Source organism: Hippocampus comes, unplaced genomic scaffold (genome assembly GCF_001891065.2).
Source record: "Hippocampus comes isolate QL1 unplaced genomic scaffold, H_comes_QL1_v1.1 scaffold587, whole genome shotgun sequence".
NCBI classification, from domain to species: Eukaryota; Metazoa; Chordata; class Actinopteri; order Syngnathiformes; family Syngnathidae; genus Hippocampus; species Hippocampus comes.
Genome location: NW_017805678.1, coordinates 44,437 through 65,243, shown reverse-complemented (window position 1 = coordinate 65,243; position 20,807 = coordinate 44,437). Strand labels below are relative to the sequence as shown.

At 42.2% G+C, this 20,807-nt stretch overlaps 1 protein-coding gene across 1 annotated transcript in view; it reads right to left on the bottom strand.

Moving 5' to 3' along the window:
* Positions 1-20,807, bottom strand: part of LOC109522909 (formin-1) — a 48,317-nt gene that overhangs the window by 12,719 nt on the left and 14,791 nt on the right. Inside the window, exons 5-14 of the mRNA XM_019881739.1 lie at positions 20,636-20,807; positions 17,357-17,498; positions 12,563-12,650; positions 8,591-8,652; positions 8,337-8,425; positions 6,989-7,118; positions 6,767-6,913; positions 6,618-6,677; positions 6,424-6,544; positions 1,134-1,226 (exon numbers count right to left, since the gene is read on the bottom strand). The exon at positions 20,636-20,807 is cut by the window's right edge and continues 415 nt beyond it. Coding sequence (XP_019737298.1) covers positions 1,134-1,226; positions 6,424-6,544; positions 6,618-6,677; positions 6,767-6,913; positions 6,989-7,118; positions 8,337-8,425; positions 8,591-8,652; positions 12,563-12,650; positions 17,357-17,498; positions 20,636-20,807 — 1,104 coding nt within the window. The remainder of the gene's footprint in view (positions 1-1,133; positions 1,227-6,423; positions 6,545-6,617; positions 6,678-6,766; positions 6,914-6,988; positions 7,119-8,336; positions 8,426-8,590; positions 8,653-12,562; positions 12,651-17,356; positions 17,499-20,635) is intronic.

The window sequence follows — 20,807 nt, the reverse complement described above, 5'->3', positions numbered from 1 at the left end:
TTTCTCCTTTCAACCGTTCTCATTTTGAGGGCTCCATAGTCAGCTTCTTGACCATCACTTCTGCTCCTTTTTGAAGAGGCAGAGAATTTTCACGTGACAGGCCATCTCACCGCTGGCGCTCCTCCTTTTACCTCATCTGAGTTTTGGCATGTGATTTTGACTCATTGAGAAAAGATTTTAAACGTTACATATGTATATTTAAAACTCATTCAGTACCACCCAATTCTAGACCAAGTCTGAAAAGACGTTTAAAAACGTCTTTGGGAGTGAATGAGTTAATATAGCATAATATTGAAAGAGCAGCGATTCATTTGTGGAATCGTGGAAAAACAAACTAAATAATAAACCAACAAATCAGTCCTTTATGAGACATTGGTATCATAATCAGCTAAGTGACACAAAAACCCCCCTCTGTTGTGACAACTACGACAAAGGGGAGTGCGCTCCTGATTGAGGACTACTTTCAAAGAACAACAACAATTATGCCTTTTAAGCTTCTGCAATACATAAAATTTAATTTGTCAATTCTTGGTCAGACGCCCTGCAAATCGACTTTGGAAACAATTAGAAACTGTATTTCGGTGCAGCTTGAACAATGCGTTAGCTTGAGACAAATGATTGACAAGCATTGCAATCACTGCATTGTGGCTCATTATAGGTATGGGAATTCACAAATGTAAATCAAAAGTAAAGCACCAGAGTGCCGACATACAACATTTCAAATTTACAAAAGGTGCGAGTCAAGCGTCATTCGAAGATGCTCAGTGACTGCCGTACTTGATTGTTTTTCATTTGATTGTTTTTATTTCTGGCTTTTAACTGTTTTTCAGATACATATGTTCTGTAATTATGACTTTGCTACTTTCTGAGCATAGTTTGCTTCTAGATAATGATCGCATGCTGCTTGCATACAAATTTGGCTCATATCGTCACCATCGGAATGAAATTCTTACCAGAAAGAGAAGATACTACAAGGTGTGTTCAGAAATGAACTATTTTCCAGTGACATCGGTACAACAATAGTGTTGCACACTGTACATTATATGGTGTGCACATGCGAGTTTGTCAGAAAACAAAATCTTTGGCGACAGCATATTTACACTACGTTTTCAAAAATTGTACAGTTGACTCACCAGTGGAAACAAAGCCCAGCATCTTCTCTTTGAATGGCTGGAGGTGTTCCTGTGCGGAGGTAGCGCACACCCTCTGTACATCTCGCTCGCAAGCTGGGGAAGGAAAAAAAAAAGGAGGGAAATGATCAATTATACGCTATTGGAAGGGATTAAAGATGTAACACAGCGGTGTCCAAAAACAAAGATGTTCAACGAATAACGTAATGCTAAGAAAGCAATTAGGTGATGGAAAAAAAAAAGAAGAGAGAGCAGCAAAGATGCTGAAGGTGAAAATTTTGGTATGGTTCCGTCGGAGGTGACTGTGCATGTGCGTGTGTTGTGTTTCCGGATGGGTTTTCGCCGCTGTGCCAAATGACGTGACTTGCACGCGCTTGCAGGAAACAGCCGTGACTGAGCACGTTCCAACCGATACCTTTCCCACTTCCTGTCAAAAGTAAGTCTGGGATGCGATACACACAGATGCCGGATGAGAGAACTCTGGCACCATGTTCCAACCTGTAAGTCATTAATGGCTGCAATAAATACCTCCACTTTCTAATGACTAAATCGCTACATTGTTTTGCAACAAACACAAGCGTTAAAAGCGCTGCGTTGTCTCTTTCCGACGTTTGCACCTGCGGCTCACTCAACTCACTCGATTACATCTTTTATTTACTGATTGTCTGAAGACATTGCAGAGGAAATGTCTGTTTTAACTATGAACAGCCAGAATCAAATTCACTTTCTAAATTGACAAGAGCAACACTTACGATAATATATTAAAAACAAAACGAAAACAAAACAAAAAAAAAACACAGACACAGACACCAACACACCCACGCACACACAAACAAAACAACCAAAATATCCTGGTTCGAAAAACCACATTTCCTCTGCAGAAATACCCCAACTCCAAAAGACCCATTAAAATCAAAAGAGAACAATTTTGAAGTGGTTCTACTCAAAATGTGGTCCAGACTCCAGACAGAAAACTCTGCATGAGGGAATACCACAAAGCCACAGCAGCTATAAAGAATACCACTTCTCTAACTTTTGGGGAAAAAAACAAAACAAACATCAACAACAACAAAAACTGTTCGTTCATGAAACCTAAATTCCCAATTAACAACATTTCTTTGATTAAGACATTGTGTACTTTCACCTCATTTATGCAAGTCGAAAAATTTCTTTCCACTAGTTTAAACAGTAGTGGGGGCGCATAGAACATATTATTGTCAAGAACATTTTTGACTTGACTTCCCCTTTAAGAACAACTTGAGAATCATGATGTTTTTTTAAATGGCATTATTTTAGTGGTGCGTGTTTTCCTGAACTTTCATTTTGCATTTTTCTATCCGCTTTATCCTCACAAGGGTCGCGGGGGTGTGCTGGAGCCTATCCCAGCTGTTTTCGGGCAGTAGGCGGGGGACACCCTGAACTGGTTGCCAGCCAATGGCGGGCGTTTTTCTATCTAGTTTAAAAAATACAAACACGAAAACATCACAGCAGCAATATTGACCAACATACTATATGTACACACACTTTGTCAATGAATAATATAAATACAACATATGCTCCCATGAATCGGACTGCCCGTTACCTATGACCAATGACCTAGCTACCTAGCTACCGACCTAGCTAAGTGTAAGCATTCAAATGACATGGGATGTGCAAGCAAATTACATACAACTAAGACAGAGATTCCACATTCATCTGGAGGTTTTTCAGACAAAATGGAGACGGATGATTTCTAAGATGTATTTTATACAGGTAACGACAGTGTGTGACGGTCAATTGTTAGCTCTCATGTAACTCGAGTGTTTTTAATACTCACTTGACAGACAACCACAACCATAGATTTTTCTTTTTTTGCTAACTGTCTCAACTGGTGATGGTCAGACAGACAGTCTGGGTCATGATGGGAGCCAGCACCGATCTTTAAAGTTAGACTCAGCGTCTTTAGCTGCCAAGTTACTTGCCACCTAGATATATTGGGGGGGAAAAAAAAATGCTGGCATGCTTCTGTCGTTTACAGAACCAGTTTGGTGATGAATGTTAGCGTGCGTTTTATAGGTTTGGTTAAATCAACAAACCCCCGAGAGAATTTGAGCCTTTCCCGAGCCAACGGCGATCTGCAAGCGCATCCAAGCGGGAGCCCACACACAAGAGATAAACACGAGTCGGATAACCCGCAGTCCTTAAGTTGCGCTTACAAATGGTTCGCACATTCTGCAAAAGCCCTGCGGAAGAGCGTCCACCGGCTATTGCGTGAAATTAAGTCAAATGCGGGAGGCTGCGGGGCGGTAAGTGGGAAGAAAAACAACTGACATTTAGCTTGTTGAGTTGACCTTCAGTCCACACTTGCCTCCACTTAGGAAAATGAAAGTACAACACAACAAATGCAAAAGAATAACTATTCACTACAGATGAGCCGCTGAGTGGATGGCATGGCCTGACAAGAGTTGATTTATACTTCATAACGAACAGTAATCGAACAACTATTCATTCATGATAGTATCAATCACTGAATGCAGGTTTTTTATTACCCCGCTTTTTGTAGCCCTAATTTTATTGTGAGCTCCTTTTATCAATTGCACGGTTTGGACTGTAGGGTGCTACAGCGCAACACGGCCGCGTATGAGACTTCACACATGGCGTTCCGAGCGCAGCCCGCATTGTAAAATGGACTTCAGACTAAAGGCCATGTCTGAAACTGACATTAAGGGCCATTTAACATCAGGACCCTGTCTGATTTGCCACAGTGATGAATGCCTAACTGCGGGCCAGACTTTCTGTGAAACACTAAACTCCCTCCAGTCGCAAAAGAACCGTGTTTCTTTTTTTTGAGCTACTTGGGATCGTCATCACTCTGCTGTCCACTGTAATTAATGAGAATTGCAGTAGCAAGTTGGGTTTGCATTGTTAATCCAATGGAAAAAAAAAAGGCTAGCCAAATTTTGCCGACATCCAAAAACAAGGAACTGACAATATTTTACATTTTTGGTGGCAACTCCAGAGTGCCGTTTTACTTTTTGGAGGTTCCACTGTAATTCATGTGGCGAGTGTGTTTGAATTCATCTTTTAGCTATCGTGTTTATTGAGGTTGCGGGTGAGCTGTCGTCAGTCCTCAGATTGTCTTTGGGTGAGAAGCAGATTATGGTACCTATACATACTTATCAACAACCAACCACGCACAGTCACACCAGTGGACAATTCACAGTCTTCAATGAACTCAACGTGAATGTTTTGGGAATTTGGGAACTCAACACAGGAAAGCCGTCGATCAGATTTTCGACCCCGAAGCTCAAAATTAGGAGGCAGACATGTTCACCACTCGTCCACTGTGTGTCCATGACGTCATATAAATGTTCATACATTGTTTCTGTAGGCGCCAGTAGGTTTAGATCCTTTGGGTTTGATCCACTCATTGTTCTGCCCCACATTGAGGTCATCAGCCTCGCCCCAAACAGGAAACCCCATCCAAAGTGGATTAAGTTTCTGCAGAAGCAAAATGGCAATCTGGCGGATGGCACCCCAGACACCTATCACAACGCTGTGTGTACAATATGATCCCCCCCAAAAAATGTCCGTTTTGCAACACACTACTGCAGACTTAAATATATCCTATCACAACGCTGTGTGTACAATATGATCCCCCCCCCAAAAAATGTCCGTTTTGCAAACACACTACTGCAGACTTAAATATATGATCACAAGAGACAATGTCCCATTGATACAAACTGTCAACAGCAATTTGGAAGCGTGTGGCCAACACCGGAAGAGATGTGCTAACACCAAGCCACCTGACTGTTAACCCAAGGTCAGAGAGTAATGACACTGCAGTCGCCATCTCAGGATGAGGTGAGGGGCACACAGACTTGCTTGAGAAAGTCAAATCTCAAAATGGGACTCAGTGTGAGCGTTTCACACTGTCTACAATGTGTTAGCGTTGTAATTAAGACCAGTTGCTTTCTTCGGGGCGAGTTTATAACAGGCAGGCATAAATATTTATTCCTGGCGGCTGCACAGGATAATAGCTGGTGGGAGTCATAGGTGGGGCTCACCCAAAGTCCACAATCCAACGCTCGCCTTGTGATGCTTATACCCCGGAGGACTACTGTGCCAGACTGCGCTGCGACGGATCACATACGAGCGCTCTTGTGTTGCATTTATTGTCTTCGGGTCTTCCATTTTTCCCTCATAAATGAGTGACAGCTTGAGGTGGGTCTGGCTACTTCGGGAGACTCTTTGTATTTTACCCCCAGGTCAGAGAGGAGAGTTCTTTTAACAGCGATCTAAAAAAAACGGAGGGGAGAACTGAGAGCAAATCTAATTGCTTTCACATGCCGTATTATTGGTTGATTTAAATAACCACAGACATAAGGGGCGCACGGGGGCATCGCCTTTCACCTCTCTGTGGCCTTGGCTGGCCATGACGGACCGGCTAGAAAGTTGACTACAACTTTTGAAACCTTGGAGGTATATAATTAATGAATGCAGAGGGAAATCCTATGCGATGTCAAAAAGGTTAATTTAGTTTTGTTCTGGAGTTCTCGGGGTGGCCCGGTGGTCGACTGGTTAGCACGTCCGCCTCACTGTACGGAGGTGCAGGGTTCGATTCCAGCTACGGCCTTCCTGTGTGGAGTTTGCATGATCTCCCCGTGCATGCGTGGGTTTTCTCCGGGTACTCCGGTTTCCTCACACATTCCAAAAACACGCATAGCAAGTTAATGAAACACTCTAAATTAGGTGTGAGTGTGGATGGTTATTCGTCTCTGTGTGCACTGTGATTGGCTGATAACCAGTTCAGGGTGTACCCCGTCGACTGCCCGATGACAGCTGGGATAAGCTCCAGCAAGCCCCGCGACCCTCGTGAGGATAAGTTGATTCGAAAATGGATGGACGGATAGTTTTGTTCTCTGCTTTAAGCGGTGCCGATGTAGGAATATTTCTTGACGCTAACCTAACATGGAAAATGTCAAAAATACACGTGCTGGAAAGTGTCGCGCGAGTGGACATGCATAGATGCTGAAAAAGCTAAACCATTGAATGCAATTGTTTAACAAGAAGCACAAGTTTCCCCATGTCTGATCTTCCCACGTCTGTCTGATCACGTGCCACTCTCTTTTTTTTCCCCTTTCGCCTCTCTTTTCTACTCCACTGGGGTAACTCTTCTTCATTTACCTCATGACCACATCAACATATCTGAATCCAGTTTGCGTGTATGAGACACATGACAACCAAAATCTCAACAAGGGTGTGTGACGCAGAAATGAGACCAAGGGTTACGGTTCGAAGAAGGTATACAGACCTGTCAAATCTTTTTTCATGCTCCTGATGTCCTTCGTTATGTCTTCGAATTTGACCTGTGCAGCCTGGAATAATATTTGTGGTTCCAGCAAAGGGTAGACACTCTTGCCTGTGCCAGCGTTCTGGAGGAATAACAACACAACAATTTAATTGAGGTATTTGACGAACATGTTTGTTCAACTGAAGAAAACTCACGCTATCAATATTTCGCAGGTAGTACAAAACCACATAATCCACCAGACTGATGTGACTGTCCTGCAAAATAATAATTTTTGGGGGGGAAGGGGGTGAATAATGCAAATAATTGACGGAGCATTTTGAGTGTTGAATTAGTTGACCATTACCCTGCTCTTGACGTCCTTTAATTTGGGGAGGATCTCAAGTGAAAAGCCATCAGCCTGACCTCTTGTCCTGTTCCCTCCATTCATGTAGTTCCCAAAGGCCAGAACGACACCCATTACATTGTGCACAGTCTTGCACTCCAGCAGTTCCTGACAAACACAAATACGTTCACGCACCTTGATGACCGAAAGCCTTAAGGTAGCATAACGAAGCGGTGTTCTTACGTTGCATACGCTCATCGTAATCTCCACCTTGGAGCGGATGGAGGAGATGGTGTCGAGGAAAACTGACTGGAAGATGATGCAGTGGGCACGGCCTGCAAAGTTGGGAATCTGTGAGAGCTCATACAGGAACCTGGAAAACACAAGGGGAGGAGGAGAATGGGGGGGTGAGATGTGTTATGACAGAATTAAACAAAACGTCTAACAGGAAGGACTATTCCGGGTTCTTGGCAGGCCACGCTTCCCTGCGCAGGACCGGCTGAGTCAGTGCCGGTGCACCCTGGCAGGCCAAAGTCATGGGTGGTGTCGCTTGGCTGGCCTCGAAAGAGCTGCGGGGTCGGTGGGGAGAAATGTCCGAGCGGCGTCCAGGGACTGATCAAAGTTGGCCTCGGCCCGACGCGGGACGACTTATGTAAACAGTGGAGTGTCGGAGGGGAGCAGAGCTGTAACATCCTGTGTGATTAGAGCCCACTGACACTGAGTCGGGATGACTCAGGCAGCCATAGTGACAGCTTTGGTCAAACATGGAAATCGGAAGACCAGGATCAGCGGCACCGCTGGATCCGGGCCTCATTAACTGGCCCGAACTACTTAACCTTGACGACATGAAACTGCAGAGGCGACCCTTTCACACACCAAAGAACTCTTTTCGAGTCATGCTCGGAATGTTGACATTTTTCCATGAAGATAGCGCGGTGCTCTTGAGTCAATGCAAACAAATCATCTCAGTGATGGCTTGTGTCATTATAAATTGGGTAACACTGTATAATCGAACATCTAAAACTGAATGCCCCTAAACTTGTAGAATTTGGAATCTGACGAAGAAAAATACTCCTGAAATTTAGTTTGAACTGAAGACAACACAAGACACCGGCATTTCTTACAAGCAATTCTGAAGGATGTGTTTTGCTTTAGCTTTTTATTTTTTCAACCACAGAAAGGTATTAATGATGATAAAGAAGAGCACTGTGATCGTGACCATAGAACCATGAATACAATACAATATGAAGCATAATGTACCGGTACTGTAATATGAAGTGGGAAAGCACACACGTCTCAGTACTGGCTGCTCAATAAAATATTGCTGGGATAAGAAAAATATGGAAAACCTCCCTATCTGATTTAATTGCGCTGATTCCAAATTTGGACTTGATTTGAAATCAGTGGCAGTTGCCACACTTTCCTCGAGAATCAACCAAACAATGTCCAGGAAGAAGTGTTTGACTTCAGCGATAATGTGATTTGTCATAGTCATTTCACATTTCAATCAAATACAGTATTTATTTCACCTCCCCCTTAGCACAGACATGGCACAGTCTGAATGTCTGAACATTTTCAGGAGTCATCTTACTGTTCAGGTTTGTCCAGCAGCTTGACCTCATCCTCTTTGGAAGTCTCATAATGTTTCTTGATCCTTTCCAGCTCGTCAGCAGTAGCCCTCTGTGATGAAAGCACACGCCATCTTACAGTAAATGGACAGGTGCAAAAACTTCTATATGCTAATAAATGTTGCCAAACCCGATGGACAGCACGACAAACAGATTTGCTATAAGCATGACACAAAGACTAAACTTTTTTTTTTTTTTTGGATGTATCAGTACTTACGTTTTCATACAAAGCCTCAATGGTTTCCAAATCCACAACAGAGTTATCCACAGTAAGAACAGCTGAAACAGTAAACACAGTGTTAATGATCAACAATGAGTCTCATAAATAAGTGAATGAGAGAGGATCTTGGCCGAAGCTTTCTGCCTTTAAAGCTTTCCCAGTGCATCTACGGGAGGACCAAACTTTTGTTTCCCGCTAGTAATGGAAACTTAAAATTAAATGTTGTTTAGTTGTAGCAACCAATGCAATGACATATGACTTTCAGTCAATTTGGATTGAATTAAAGAGCAACGATTAAAAAAAAAAAAAACAAACACTGGCTCCAATTTAGTGATGCTGTGACTGTAACTCGGCAAGAGCCAAAACCTTTTTGATTACAATGTGTGTGATTTACAGTATGTGCTTCATTTCCTATAACAGGTTTCGCTGAATCTTCATCATGTGTGGCTCACATAAATATAGATGACAGCGCTGAAAGGGAAAGTAACTACTGCTCTGTGTCTGGAGAGGTGTCAAATCTTTATTACTTAGCATGGGAGGAGGGGGCACAGGAATCATCTATCTATCTGTCTATCAATGCTTACACACACTCTTTTCCATTTATCTATCTATCTATCCATCCATCTTCCCATCCATTCATCTTTCCTTCCATCTCTGCATTTACACCCTTCTGCTGGGCTACTAACAAGTGACCATGGCCGTGGGACACGAAGTAACCAGGAAAACGAATCACAGCAAAACTGTTTATCTACTCTCTTCGTTTTCATTTTTATTTAAAAAGAAGAAGAAAAAAAAAGGAATCCCCTGTCATTTCTGCTGTCAACGGTGCCATTGGCAGAGAAGTGCAGTAGGAATTTACTTTTCTTTCCGTATAGAAAAACACCACAGACTTGAACACAGACTGGAAAATGTTGGTCCAAATGCGTCTCCATTAATACTAGACAGACCTTCTCTTTTCAATCCTGCACTGCTTCCAGCTAACAAGGTCATATGCTGCATTCTGGTTCCCAGCTGCTGCCCTTGCAGTGAAGCTGTCAATGTGGTCACCATGTCTGGTTCAGGGGGAGCGCTGGAGGTCCATTTCCTACATCTTATTAGAGTGGATTATTCAGTCCCTCAGCCATGCAGCCGTCAATCACACACCAAAGGGGGGCCTGCCCCAGTGTGCATGGCAACGCTCTGATCCGAGGGGAGCCGGATATCTCTCCACGGCGACAGATCAAAGCTTGCCTGCCAACCAACTCACACCCTCTCCTTCCAGTTTTCACTCATCGGCTTAGGTGAGGAAGTGTGTGTGTGTGTGCGTGTGTGTGTGTATGTGTACAGGGGGGCTTAGGTGTTGCTTGTGGGAGACCCTCCTAATGCTCTTGAACCATGGTGGCCCTTGAGGTCCCCCAGTCACTCAGATGGCTGCAGTTTAACCGTCTCCTTAACTACAGGACTGTCTTCTGTTCTTCCCTGCTACCTTTACCTTGAGGTCCCCCAGTCACTCAGATGGCTGCAGTTCAAGCCGTCTCTTTAACTAGAGGGCTGTCTTCTGTTCTTCCCTGCTACCTTTGTTCTGTCTTTTCCAAGTCTTCTCCCACGAGAATGAGTAGGAATACTTTAAAACGTGTTTTAATACGTTAACGCATGTTTTAACAAGTTTACATGTATTTGAAGCGTGTGGGAACGATTAATAAGCTATTAAATGTATGTGGTTTTTGCAGGTGGATCTGGAACGAGCCACTTGTGATAAACGTGGGGTTCACTGTTCATATCCCCGGCAAGTAGGCCAGGGGATGGAGAAAAATCCTTCGATGCATTAATTAAAGTGTTTTACTATAGCTTTAACTTGATCATTTTACCTCTACCTCCCATTCAAGGACACATAAAACAGGCGCAAGTCAGGTGTTAGTGTTCCTTTTTAGGAAATAACAATGACAAGGGAGTCAGGATTCAGGAGAAAGAGGCAGAGGTGGGAGTCACATACATGCAAGACACCAGGAAGTCTCAAGTCATAACCTGCAAGTGTCAAGGGAGTCACATACATGCAAGACACCAGGAAGTCTCAAAGTCATAACCTGCAAGTGTCAAGCAAGTCCCAAGTCACTGTGGGGGCAAAAAAAAAAAAAATCAAGCAAGTCAAGTTGAGTCAAAAAATGCTTGGTCACAACATATGTTGGAGTGATAATATTTTTTTTTACTGATCATACTACAAAAAGTAAATTATCTCTCAAAATTAAATGAACATTTACATCGCTAAAATGAAATGAAAACTAAGGTATAAAATGAATAGCTACACTTAAATTACTGAGAAGAATACGTGTTCTTTTTCACTGATATTTTTATGTAAGCAGCGCACTGTTAATATGGTTAATGGATGAATGGAAGGCATTAAACTTGTGCACTTTGTAAGTTGCCACTTTTTGACGTTGAGTGAAGTTGATGTTCATTCGTTTATGGGGGCATGACCACATAAAATATGGCGGACACAGAGTCTGGTGTCTAATCCATCACTTTTTTGCCTTTCGAAGTACAGTATTATTTATTATTTTATCGTAGGAAGTAATTTGACCAAAGATTGGTGATCTGAATTGCTAAGCTAACCTAGCCAGCTTCGTCTCATCTTAGATGCGTCAGAAAGATCAAAGGAAACGTGAAATTTGTGTGTCTCATCTTTTGAGTTTAAAACTTTGCAAGTTGCTGTTGTCTTTTTCCCAGTGTGATCAATAATGATCATCCTTGAATCCCTCCAAACCCTTTTTTGCTTTCCATAATTGATTGCTAGCTACACGCCACTTTGCTTCTTTTACATTCTGTGGTTTAGGTGCAAAAAAGAGGTACTGTCCTAGTGCAGATTGCTTCACCTCATTTTCAAATAGAAGGCACAGGGGGGTAGTTTTGCATGACGATGTAAACCGAAACACAACAATCAAAACAAACGGTTTTGGCAATTTTCACAGTTTTCTTGCTTTCCTCCCTAAAAAGCCAAACCGTGTTAAAATGCAGATTTCAAACGATGAATGAGATATCTTGTCTAGTCGTGCAGTTCAAATCTAAGTCAAGTCGAGCCGCTGAGATGTCAAGTCCTAAGTCAAGTCAGTTCCAATGGTAAGCGAGTCGCAAGTCCTAAAAATAGCAACTTGAGTTTCAATTGCGTCAAATCAAAAGAGTCGTGTCCCCCATCTCGGGAAAAGAGGTCCGACGGAGAGCGCAAGCGGGTTGCATGCGTGGCTTTCTTTGCTCGTGTTTTATGTGGTAGCTTAGTTTCTGCTAAGTGTTGATGGTGGTTTTGTTCATGCTTAGATCATTAGCGGGGTGTCAGTCCCATTAGGCTTGTGGAAACCGTCACTGGCTACAATAAACAGATCCGTTGGCCGCGTGCTCAGACTACCAGGCGGCAAGCACTCCCCGCCACAATCCCAGCACAAGACCCATTCCCGGCCCACCTAACACTGTCCCGATTGCACTATTTTAAGTGTTTACATGCACGCCTACATTTTCCACACATTATCCACTAAGCATGCGGTCCAACCGTGCAGTTCTTCAATTACGGCAGAAGGCTTTCTGATTATAAACAGTGAAGAAGGGATCTTAGCTACACTGGTATGTCCGCTTGCATGCCAGTGGTGCTGTCTCACATTTTGACAAATCGAGGCATTTTCTTTCCCATCATGGAAACTGGAAAAAATCACCCACATTCCACTTGAAAGGGAAACAAATACTAAAACGCCTCTCGAGTTACAAATTAGAAGCTGTCAAGTTTGTCGGAAATTATCCTGCTCTGTTGAGCTCCCAGTTTAACATTAAAAATACTTCATCTGCATTTCATTAAGAGCCTTTCCCAATTTATTGGTTAATGGAAACATTGGAAAGTCTGGTTCCTGATCTAGAACACGGCATCTAAATGTGATCTCTTTGCTTCAGGCATTAAAACGATTGTAGACACGCTGATAGCATGCAGGATTTATTTATTTATTTTTTCACCTTGCTGAATGTCTTTCAGTTCCAGATGCAGGCTTGATATGAGGATGCCGACAGCTTGAGAACGCTTCCCATCCAGCAGCTTGATTATCTGGAGAGAAACCAAAATTCCTTGCTATTGTTAGACAGAACAGAGCATTGCTATGCACTCTCTCACTTCTACTTAATGCAACGTTGTCCTGCTCCCATTTCCTTTGGATAACAGGATATGGGCAGTTTATTAGCATTGGGCCAAAATAACCGATATATAAAACGCAAAATAACCTTTCAAAGAGCAACTAACGACTAAAAAGTCTGCGGTGGGTGCCTAGAGTAAATAGCTCTTTCTTCGCCACTTGATGGATGAGTAAGGCAGAGAGCCGAAGTTGGGAAACATTTGCACTGACCCAACAAAATGACAATGTCACGACCCATCAGTGTGACACAACCAGCTGCGAAATGCCCTGCACGCTCCAAACGGGAAAAGCGCCTTCTCCGCCTCACCAGAGAACACGTGTGACATATCATCAAAAAATATCAAGTCGCTCTGAAAGTACAAAGGCATCACTGGCACCATAAAAGGACAGTCTAAAAGAGCGAGGCAACAAGAAGCATTTTTTTCTCCCCTTTATAACAAACTATAAATTCACAGCATTTTTATTTGTGCCTACACATGGTCACAATTACTTATAGGTGAATTAGCTGTTAAGCCAAAGAGAGTTTTGGCAAGGTAAGGCCCTGCTCTAAAAGTTAATGTGTCAGGCTTCTTCATTAGGTATTATGGTGTTGTCGGCTACTGGGTTGTCCAGTGGGAGCTGGCGTGCAGAAGCCTTAGAAGTGGGTATTGCATTACAGGGCGTTAGTGGGTGCCATGCTGCTTCCAGCTCTATTACCTGGATCACTGGGGATCTCGCGCTCTATGGACACGGGATGGCTGAGTACCAGGCTTTCCTCAACACCTCTAATTAACCGCTTTGGACGGGCCACACTTAAAGCGGCCCGGGAGCCTTTCCCTCTCGCTGTGGCTGTAGCAACTTGCCAATTAGCCTCGACAGTTAAGCTAATGAGAAAAGGCAAGTGATGTTGAATGTTTGGTCTCATTCATAGAAGTTTAGCTAAGGTAAAAGGCGAAGAGTCCGATGCTGATGCTAGGACAGGTAGACATCAAGAGCAAACGTCTCCCTCCCGTGGAACAAAGGGGAACTGTTTTATCTTTAAGGGAGGGGGCGGGGGGTCCGGCGGCACTCTCAAGAAAAGCCAAATAATTTTGAAGTGGAAAGGCAAAGGAGCTATTAAAATGAAGCGAGACCCTGGCTAAGGCTTTTGACGCCACGTGAAATCAATACGCGAACTGCTTTGATTGTGCTTCTGATATTTTGTTACCTCCTTTTCGATATTGGGTGACATCCTAAATGGGCACAACCGTCCAAAAACAACCTGATCTGATGGGTTTTGAGCGATACCCTGCATGCACATCAGGGCATATTTTTGTTTCCTCCATATTGTTGAAAAAAAAAAAAAAGCTGGTTTGAACAAAAAGATAGAACTACTTGATAATTTATTTCAAATTAGGCTCAAAATTGTTTCTTTAGAAATGTTTAAACATATTATGGTTTCAGAACTTCAACTGAAGACTTATACAAAATACTAAGCTTATTTAAACAATAGAGACAATCTAGAATTACACACTTAAAGCTGTAAAAAGGTATACACTGCTACAAATGGCATGCGTTGGTTACTGTTTAACTTGTAGCATCAATCTCCAGGAGAATAAACTTGTCCAACATGCAATTTAATCACTAAATGAATGTTGGACAAGTTTATTCTCCACTTGACCTCAGCAAGTGAAACAGGCAGTCTGCAGAAAAGGTGGAGATGTTGATAATATGTAAAATCTTCCCAAAATGTAATATCCTTGGAAGAATGTCCCACGTTTATTCTCCACTTGACCTCAGCAAGTGAAACAGGTTAATAATATGTAAAATCTTCCCAAAATGTAACAGAAATATCCTTGGAAGAATGTCCCACAAAAAAATGTACTAGAAATATCCTTGGAAGCATACCGCATTTAAAAAAAAAAAAAAAAAAAAAAAAAAAAAAAAAAAATCTAGACAATATGGGACATTGCACACAAAATTACAAACTTAAATGCCAAAAGAAACGAATGTCATTGGCAGAGGTAATGATCGAAGAAGAACGTGGGAGAAGAAGCAGGTGGCCGACATTACCGACAGTGGGAGGAATCAAGCAGTTTCAATTTGCACAGCTGAGCAGCACTGGTGACCGTCTGCCCGACTATTTGTCTGTTATCACCCAGGCAGCAATAACAAGCGTCTCATCAATAACCACCTTGATAAACTCAACAAACCTCAGTCTCACCCGGTGGTGTTCATCTTACACCCACTCCCAAATATGTCTTCAATAAACGGACCATGACTGCGCATAATTCATTCCCATGAAGCAGTTAAAAGAGTTTCTTTTGTGTATGGAGAGGCATAGTTGATTCACATTTGATTTGTGGAGGAGATTGCCGTTTTCTTTGACTGATTTGATTTCTCGCTCCCTTTGTCATCATTCAATCAAGACCGCTGTGACAGGCAAACTGTTTCCACATTCCAGCAATTACAGGAAACCCTTCCCGCCCTGGGAAAAAAAAAAAAAAAAAAAAAAGGCTCGCATCCGTCTCGGCTCTTCTGCTTTGATATGCGAATCAGCACATAAAAAAGGATCCAGAATAAACAAGAGCTTTGATTTTTTTTTTCTTTCTTTCTGTGGCACACATGATAAAGATTATCACTCATGGAGGCATCAGCAAAAAAACCCCATGTTACACTTATGCTGTGCGGAGTTGTTGGAGATCAGGGAAGTGGATTATATGCATAATGTACGAATACATTAAAGTCCCCCGCCCCACTCGTCTCCTCTGACTTTATTGAGGCCCCGGGCTGTGGGGATAACGTGATCTGGCAACACTTTTGGAGCAAGTGCATAAAATGCTGAAAGACATGCTACCATCATGCTCGCGCATGCGTGCGCGCACATATACACACACACACGCACACACACACACACACACACACACACACACACACACACACACACACACACACACACACACACACGATTGCTGAAATTCATTTGTTCCTCTAAAATCTTAGTTTGCAAGAGGGAAGATGTTCATATTTAAAAAGCAGCTTTTGGGGGAGGCTATTTCGACACTTTATTTATAAATAAATGCCTGCCTCATAAAACATTTTGATACAGTACAATTTGAAACAACCACACTAGACAACTCCCAATTAATTTACAGAAACTTTTCACCAATAGAGAGGGGGGCGGGGGGATTATACAAAGTAACTACAGGGGGACCATTAAATCCTGTTTCTTTAGAAACGCGAGTCACCAAAGCTAGTTAGTGAAAGACAAAAAAAAACATGGAGCTGAAAATGAGTATCGTGGGTCCGATTAAATTTAATGTGTTATTTTTCACAGAAGGATTTTACATCGGTGTGCCAGCAAAGTTTCCATGCTTCGGGTCAGACTTCTGCAAAGCTGATGTCAGTCCCGACAGGAGACAGTTGGAAGGATTTGTGTCTGGTTGTGGCTGCCTTTGGTGGATCAAATGCTTTTGCCACTTTAAGAGTGACCAGACTGAATGGGGTGATTTGAGAATGGAGACCAAGAACACCGTGCGCGCGCGCGCGCACACACACACACACACACACACACACACAGACACACACACACACACACACACACACACACACACACACACACTTCACTTTGTGGCCCTGTGGACCCATGTGGAGCCTTGACAAATTGATCAGAAAAAGGGATGTGTATAGATTTAGAGTTGACAGTCTGCTCGGACACCGCAGTCAGGACCACAAGGCGGCCAACATGCTGACATGGCAATGGCTACAGCAGATGTTCGGAACTGCAACATCTGACAAGATGTTTAAAGCATTAAGCGGTTAAGTGAAGGGTGAGTACAGTGGAACCTCTTAAGTCGAATGCAGTACAATTTGAAATGCCACCAAATGTTTGTGGAAATCCACCTTTAACTTCCCTCAAAGTATAATGGTGCCTTGAGATACACCGTTGTGATGCAGTAATTAAAGCGTTTTTTTTTTCTTCCTTAATTTTAAGTGCAGTACATTTTAATTTTTTTGATTTTATTTATTATTTTAATTAACATTATTTTTACGACAGTTTTTGCAATCAAGCTACTGTATTTAAATGTTGCTTTTTATTGCGGTACGTGGAGAACTTCATTTTTCTTTTTTTTTTTTTGAGGTGGCATTGGTGCAAAACATTTGAGAACCATGGATTTAAAACATTGCCTATACAGTAAATAAAGGTTTTTCTGATGGCGGCTGTTTGATCTGGATTTATATTTTATATTTTTACCTTTTGAAAGTGCCCGGGAACAGATTTTATGCAGAGGTTAGGGCACAAAAAAGAGGAGAAAAAGAGAAGAGAGAAAAAGTAACAGCGTATTTTATAGTCTCCCACAATGAATATACAAAGGAGTGAACTCATAAAGCTGAATTGTGTGTTTGCCCAATGCTATGACTAACAAATGCAAACGGCAGTCTGGGGGAGGGCGAATTTTTCCTGTGTCACATTGTGTTATTTCTTTAATTTATAACCAACGGAGAAGGGCTTGCTTAAGCAAAGCAAGATAAAAGATCATTCCAAGGGGAGGAAAAAAATAAATAAACACCCCGAGGCTCCTGCATTGAGCAAGATGCATACGTCTGTAATTTCCAGGAATAAACAAAACTAAAAAAGTAAGTGGAAATAAAGTCCATCTACCTTCTTTGCTTTGGCTTTCTTCTCGTACGTGTCTGACAGAGGTTTCTTCAATGGCTGAGACGTGGCCTTGGAGAAAAGATCTTCAAACTCTTTCGGATCAATGATGTCTGGCTCCTCTAGAGACCCCCACAAAGTGTTGTTGCTGAAAAACAAAACAAAAGAACAGAACATTTGCAGTAATCAGATGAAGGCTCAGATTCAGCTTCCTAAGCAGGAATCGTGTGTTGTATGTGTGGAATATTACAGATGTTGACTGAACCGAGCCACATATTTTACATATTTATTTCCACTGACAGACCAAAAACATGGAGCAAAACCTTCTAAACCAGACTGTACTGCGTGCCTTAAAAAGCACTGGTTATGCCCTAGGTGATAAATACAACTACACATTGATGCAAGCTTGTTTGTGTCCTTATGGAAGATATCCAACAAATGAACTACAATGAATTCAGAAGTTGCTGAGTAACATGGATAATAAAAACAAACAGATGTAGAAACAAGAACATGCGCTGTTTAAAGTTCAAGAGGATGTTTAACACTATGCTGTTAGCAACACACCAGTCATCTGCTAGCCCTCCTAAATTATGGTAATCAAATCAAGAGACAATACTTTCACATCCAAAAAGGACTGAAAACACTGCCTTGTAGTTTACCTCTTATCGCTCAGCCTTTTACACTGTGTAAATGGTCCAGCAGGTTAAAGTGTAACTAAACATAAAACAAGACGCTTGGACAATTTTCGAGAGGTGTCAAATTAGCACATTAATTGCGAATAATTAATTACAGTCATATTTAACACGTTCATCTAAATTTTAATCTCTAACTTCATTGTTTCTGTAGGTGGGATTTTTACAAAATCCGTTTTTGTGTGTTGGCTTCCTGTGTTCCAGTTGTTGAGGGTGGGAAACAATGGTCAGTCACATTGGCTGTCATTATGTTTGGGCTTGTTTTGCATAAGCTGATAGGCTACCATTTGAGTTGGGACGGCCAGGTAAGCAGCGGTGAGGAGAGGAGAAGTGAAAATGGCGGAGCATGTGCGAGTTCTCGGCCCCAATGAATGGAAAATGTACATTCCAAAAAAACACCCTAACAGCACTATTGATAAAGGGAGAGTGGTGTGCCTAATTTGGAAGGTGTTTGCTTTCCACCGAATCAACTCAAGTTTAGCTTACCACATCAATGCAGAGCACCCAGTCGCGAGTGCAGCCACAGCTAACGTTCGCACCGAAAGCGTTAGCAATATCGCGAGCCATAGCAAAGCTCTTCGCCAAATCAAACTCGAGAATTTAAGTTTTCTCAGCAATTTTTAGATGAGATTAAAATATAGATTAATTAGATCAATCAATTACAGATCATAATTAATTAATCTCACTTTTTTTTTAAATCTCTTGACAGCACTACAATTTTCTTTGATAGATGATAAAGCTAGGTAACTACCTTTAGATTTTAGACTATCTCATCTCTCGTTTTTTTTTTTCTCTACTCCAAAATTCTGGAAGTAGTCTAAACACGACTCCGTGGGGGACGAATGTTGCCATCTTGGAGGACTGACTACCCAGACTGCGGTGATATGAGATTGCCACTAGTTGCTGACTCTCATCTCAAAATCTCTCAGTATTTAGACTGCCTTCAACGAAGCATATACCTAATTTTTCCAGAATGTGGCCAGGCTCGTGAAAGCATGAACATTGTGGAGGAGGTCCAAGTCTGCTGTGACTCAGAGAGGTAACAAAGTGAAGAACCTCGCCTATTTCATCCACTCAGTCAGTCAGCGTACTTTAACTCTCTTGTGTCAGTTATCGTTTGAAAATAATTGTGCTCATGGCTTTAATTAGAATCAGACTAGAATGTTATAAGCATAAAGACAAAAAAGAAAAAAAAAAAACAGAACTTACAGACAGATTTAACCTCGTCTACCTAACTGGCCACTAAAAACAAAGCAAAGTGCTGACGGGCCGCTCATGACTTAAAGTTGACAAGAATTGCTGAGAGCGCAAAATTAAGGTTGAGTCTAACTGACCACGCCAAGACGACATTCTATAAAGTCTCAAAATTCCACAGACAACTCCGTTACTGAATAGACTGAATGAATGTTGTTCTCCTTCATTCAGTTGTCTGTCGTCTAAGCTGCCAGCTAAGATTTGTGCTTTGGTTCAAATTTGGGGACCTGGCAACGTTTCAAACTCCACACTCTTCATAACATCACACCATTAAAAAAAAGATCACACAGCTGATCCAGTTAGGGTTAAACCCATTTAATACGCCTTAACTCGACACTTTATGGCTACATTTATAGCTGCTGCTGTGGTGCCTGGTCCGGTGAGAATGCACGGATCAAAATTTAGCTTCCCCCAACTAATCCAGCCATGGAAATACACGTTCATAAAGTAGAACGCCTGGCACTCACGAGGCAGCAACCACAACCACAGTAAATGGGCTGGATAATCCACTTACAAATACAGTCTCTTGAGTGCAAGGGAATGGCGCTGAGGTGAACAATTTGTCCTGGACAGACCCCCACTTCGCCATGTTAAATATACCTGAATTCACAAATTGCAATTTTAATTATTTTTTAAAAAAGATAAGATATGAATGTTTCAAGGGGAGTCAAGCTAAAAATGGTCGTTCCAATAAATAGATTAATATTTTCTTTGTGTAATATGAGTGAAGCAGTAAAATCCACCCGTTTTTGTTCGTCCTATTTTGCCACTTGCTGTTGACTGAAAATGACATCACAGTTGCTCACAGCTCAGGTAACGACCAATCACGATGGCTCAACTTCAGAAAACAGATGAGCCATAATTGGTCATTACCTGAGCGCTGAGCAACTGTGATGGCATTTTAAGTTGACAGAAAGGGCCTTTTTCTTCTTCTTGGAAAATGTTGGTCATAAAATTACTATTTTTAACAACAACTCCACTTACAACTTGGTAACCAATTTGTTGCCGGCTTTTTCTCATCAATATGAGTCATTTTTTTATCTATTGTTGAATAAAAATCTTGAGCCAGGGTGCTGGGTCAAATCCTCATGCCAATGCGCTGGCAATAAATCACCCAGGATCGGCTCAGTCCCTTTCGGACCCAGTGCTGGGCTCGCTCTTTCACCCAATTTAGGTTACTTTTGACCCAGCACTTTTTAGAGTGTATCATTCCTTGCCCTAAAAAGAGCCGCTACCTGTATGATCAATCCACTTAGCAATAATGTCTCAATATTTTATCATTACTGATTGAAAAATTACATCCATGACGTGGTGAAACAGATTCATACGTTGCACATACTTATCGTCGTGTATTTGAATCCTGGTCCAGTACAGAGGCTTCATGGGACAGGCGGGCTCAATTGCAGGCTTCCGAGGGGGCTTTTCGAACATCTTACTGAAACTGAATCCCCCCATGAGTGGAGGTGGTGGGGGGTTGCCGCCCAGAGGAGGGGGAGGAGGCGGGGGGCCTG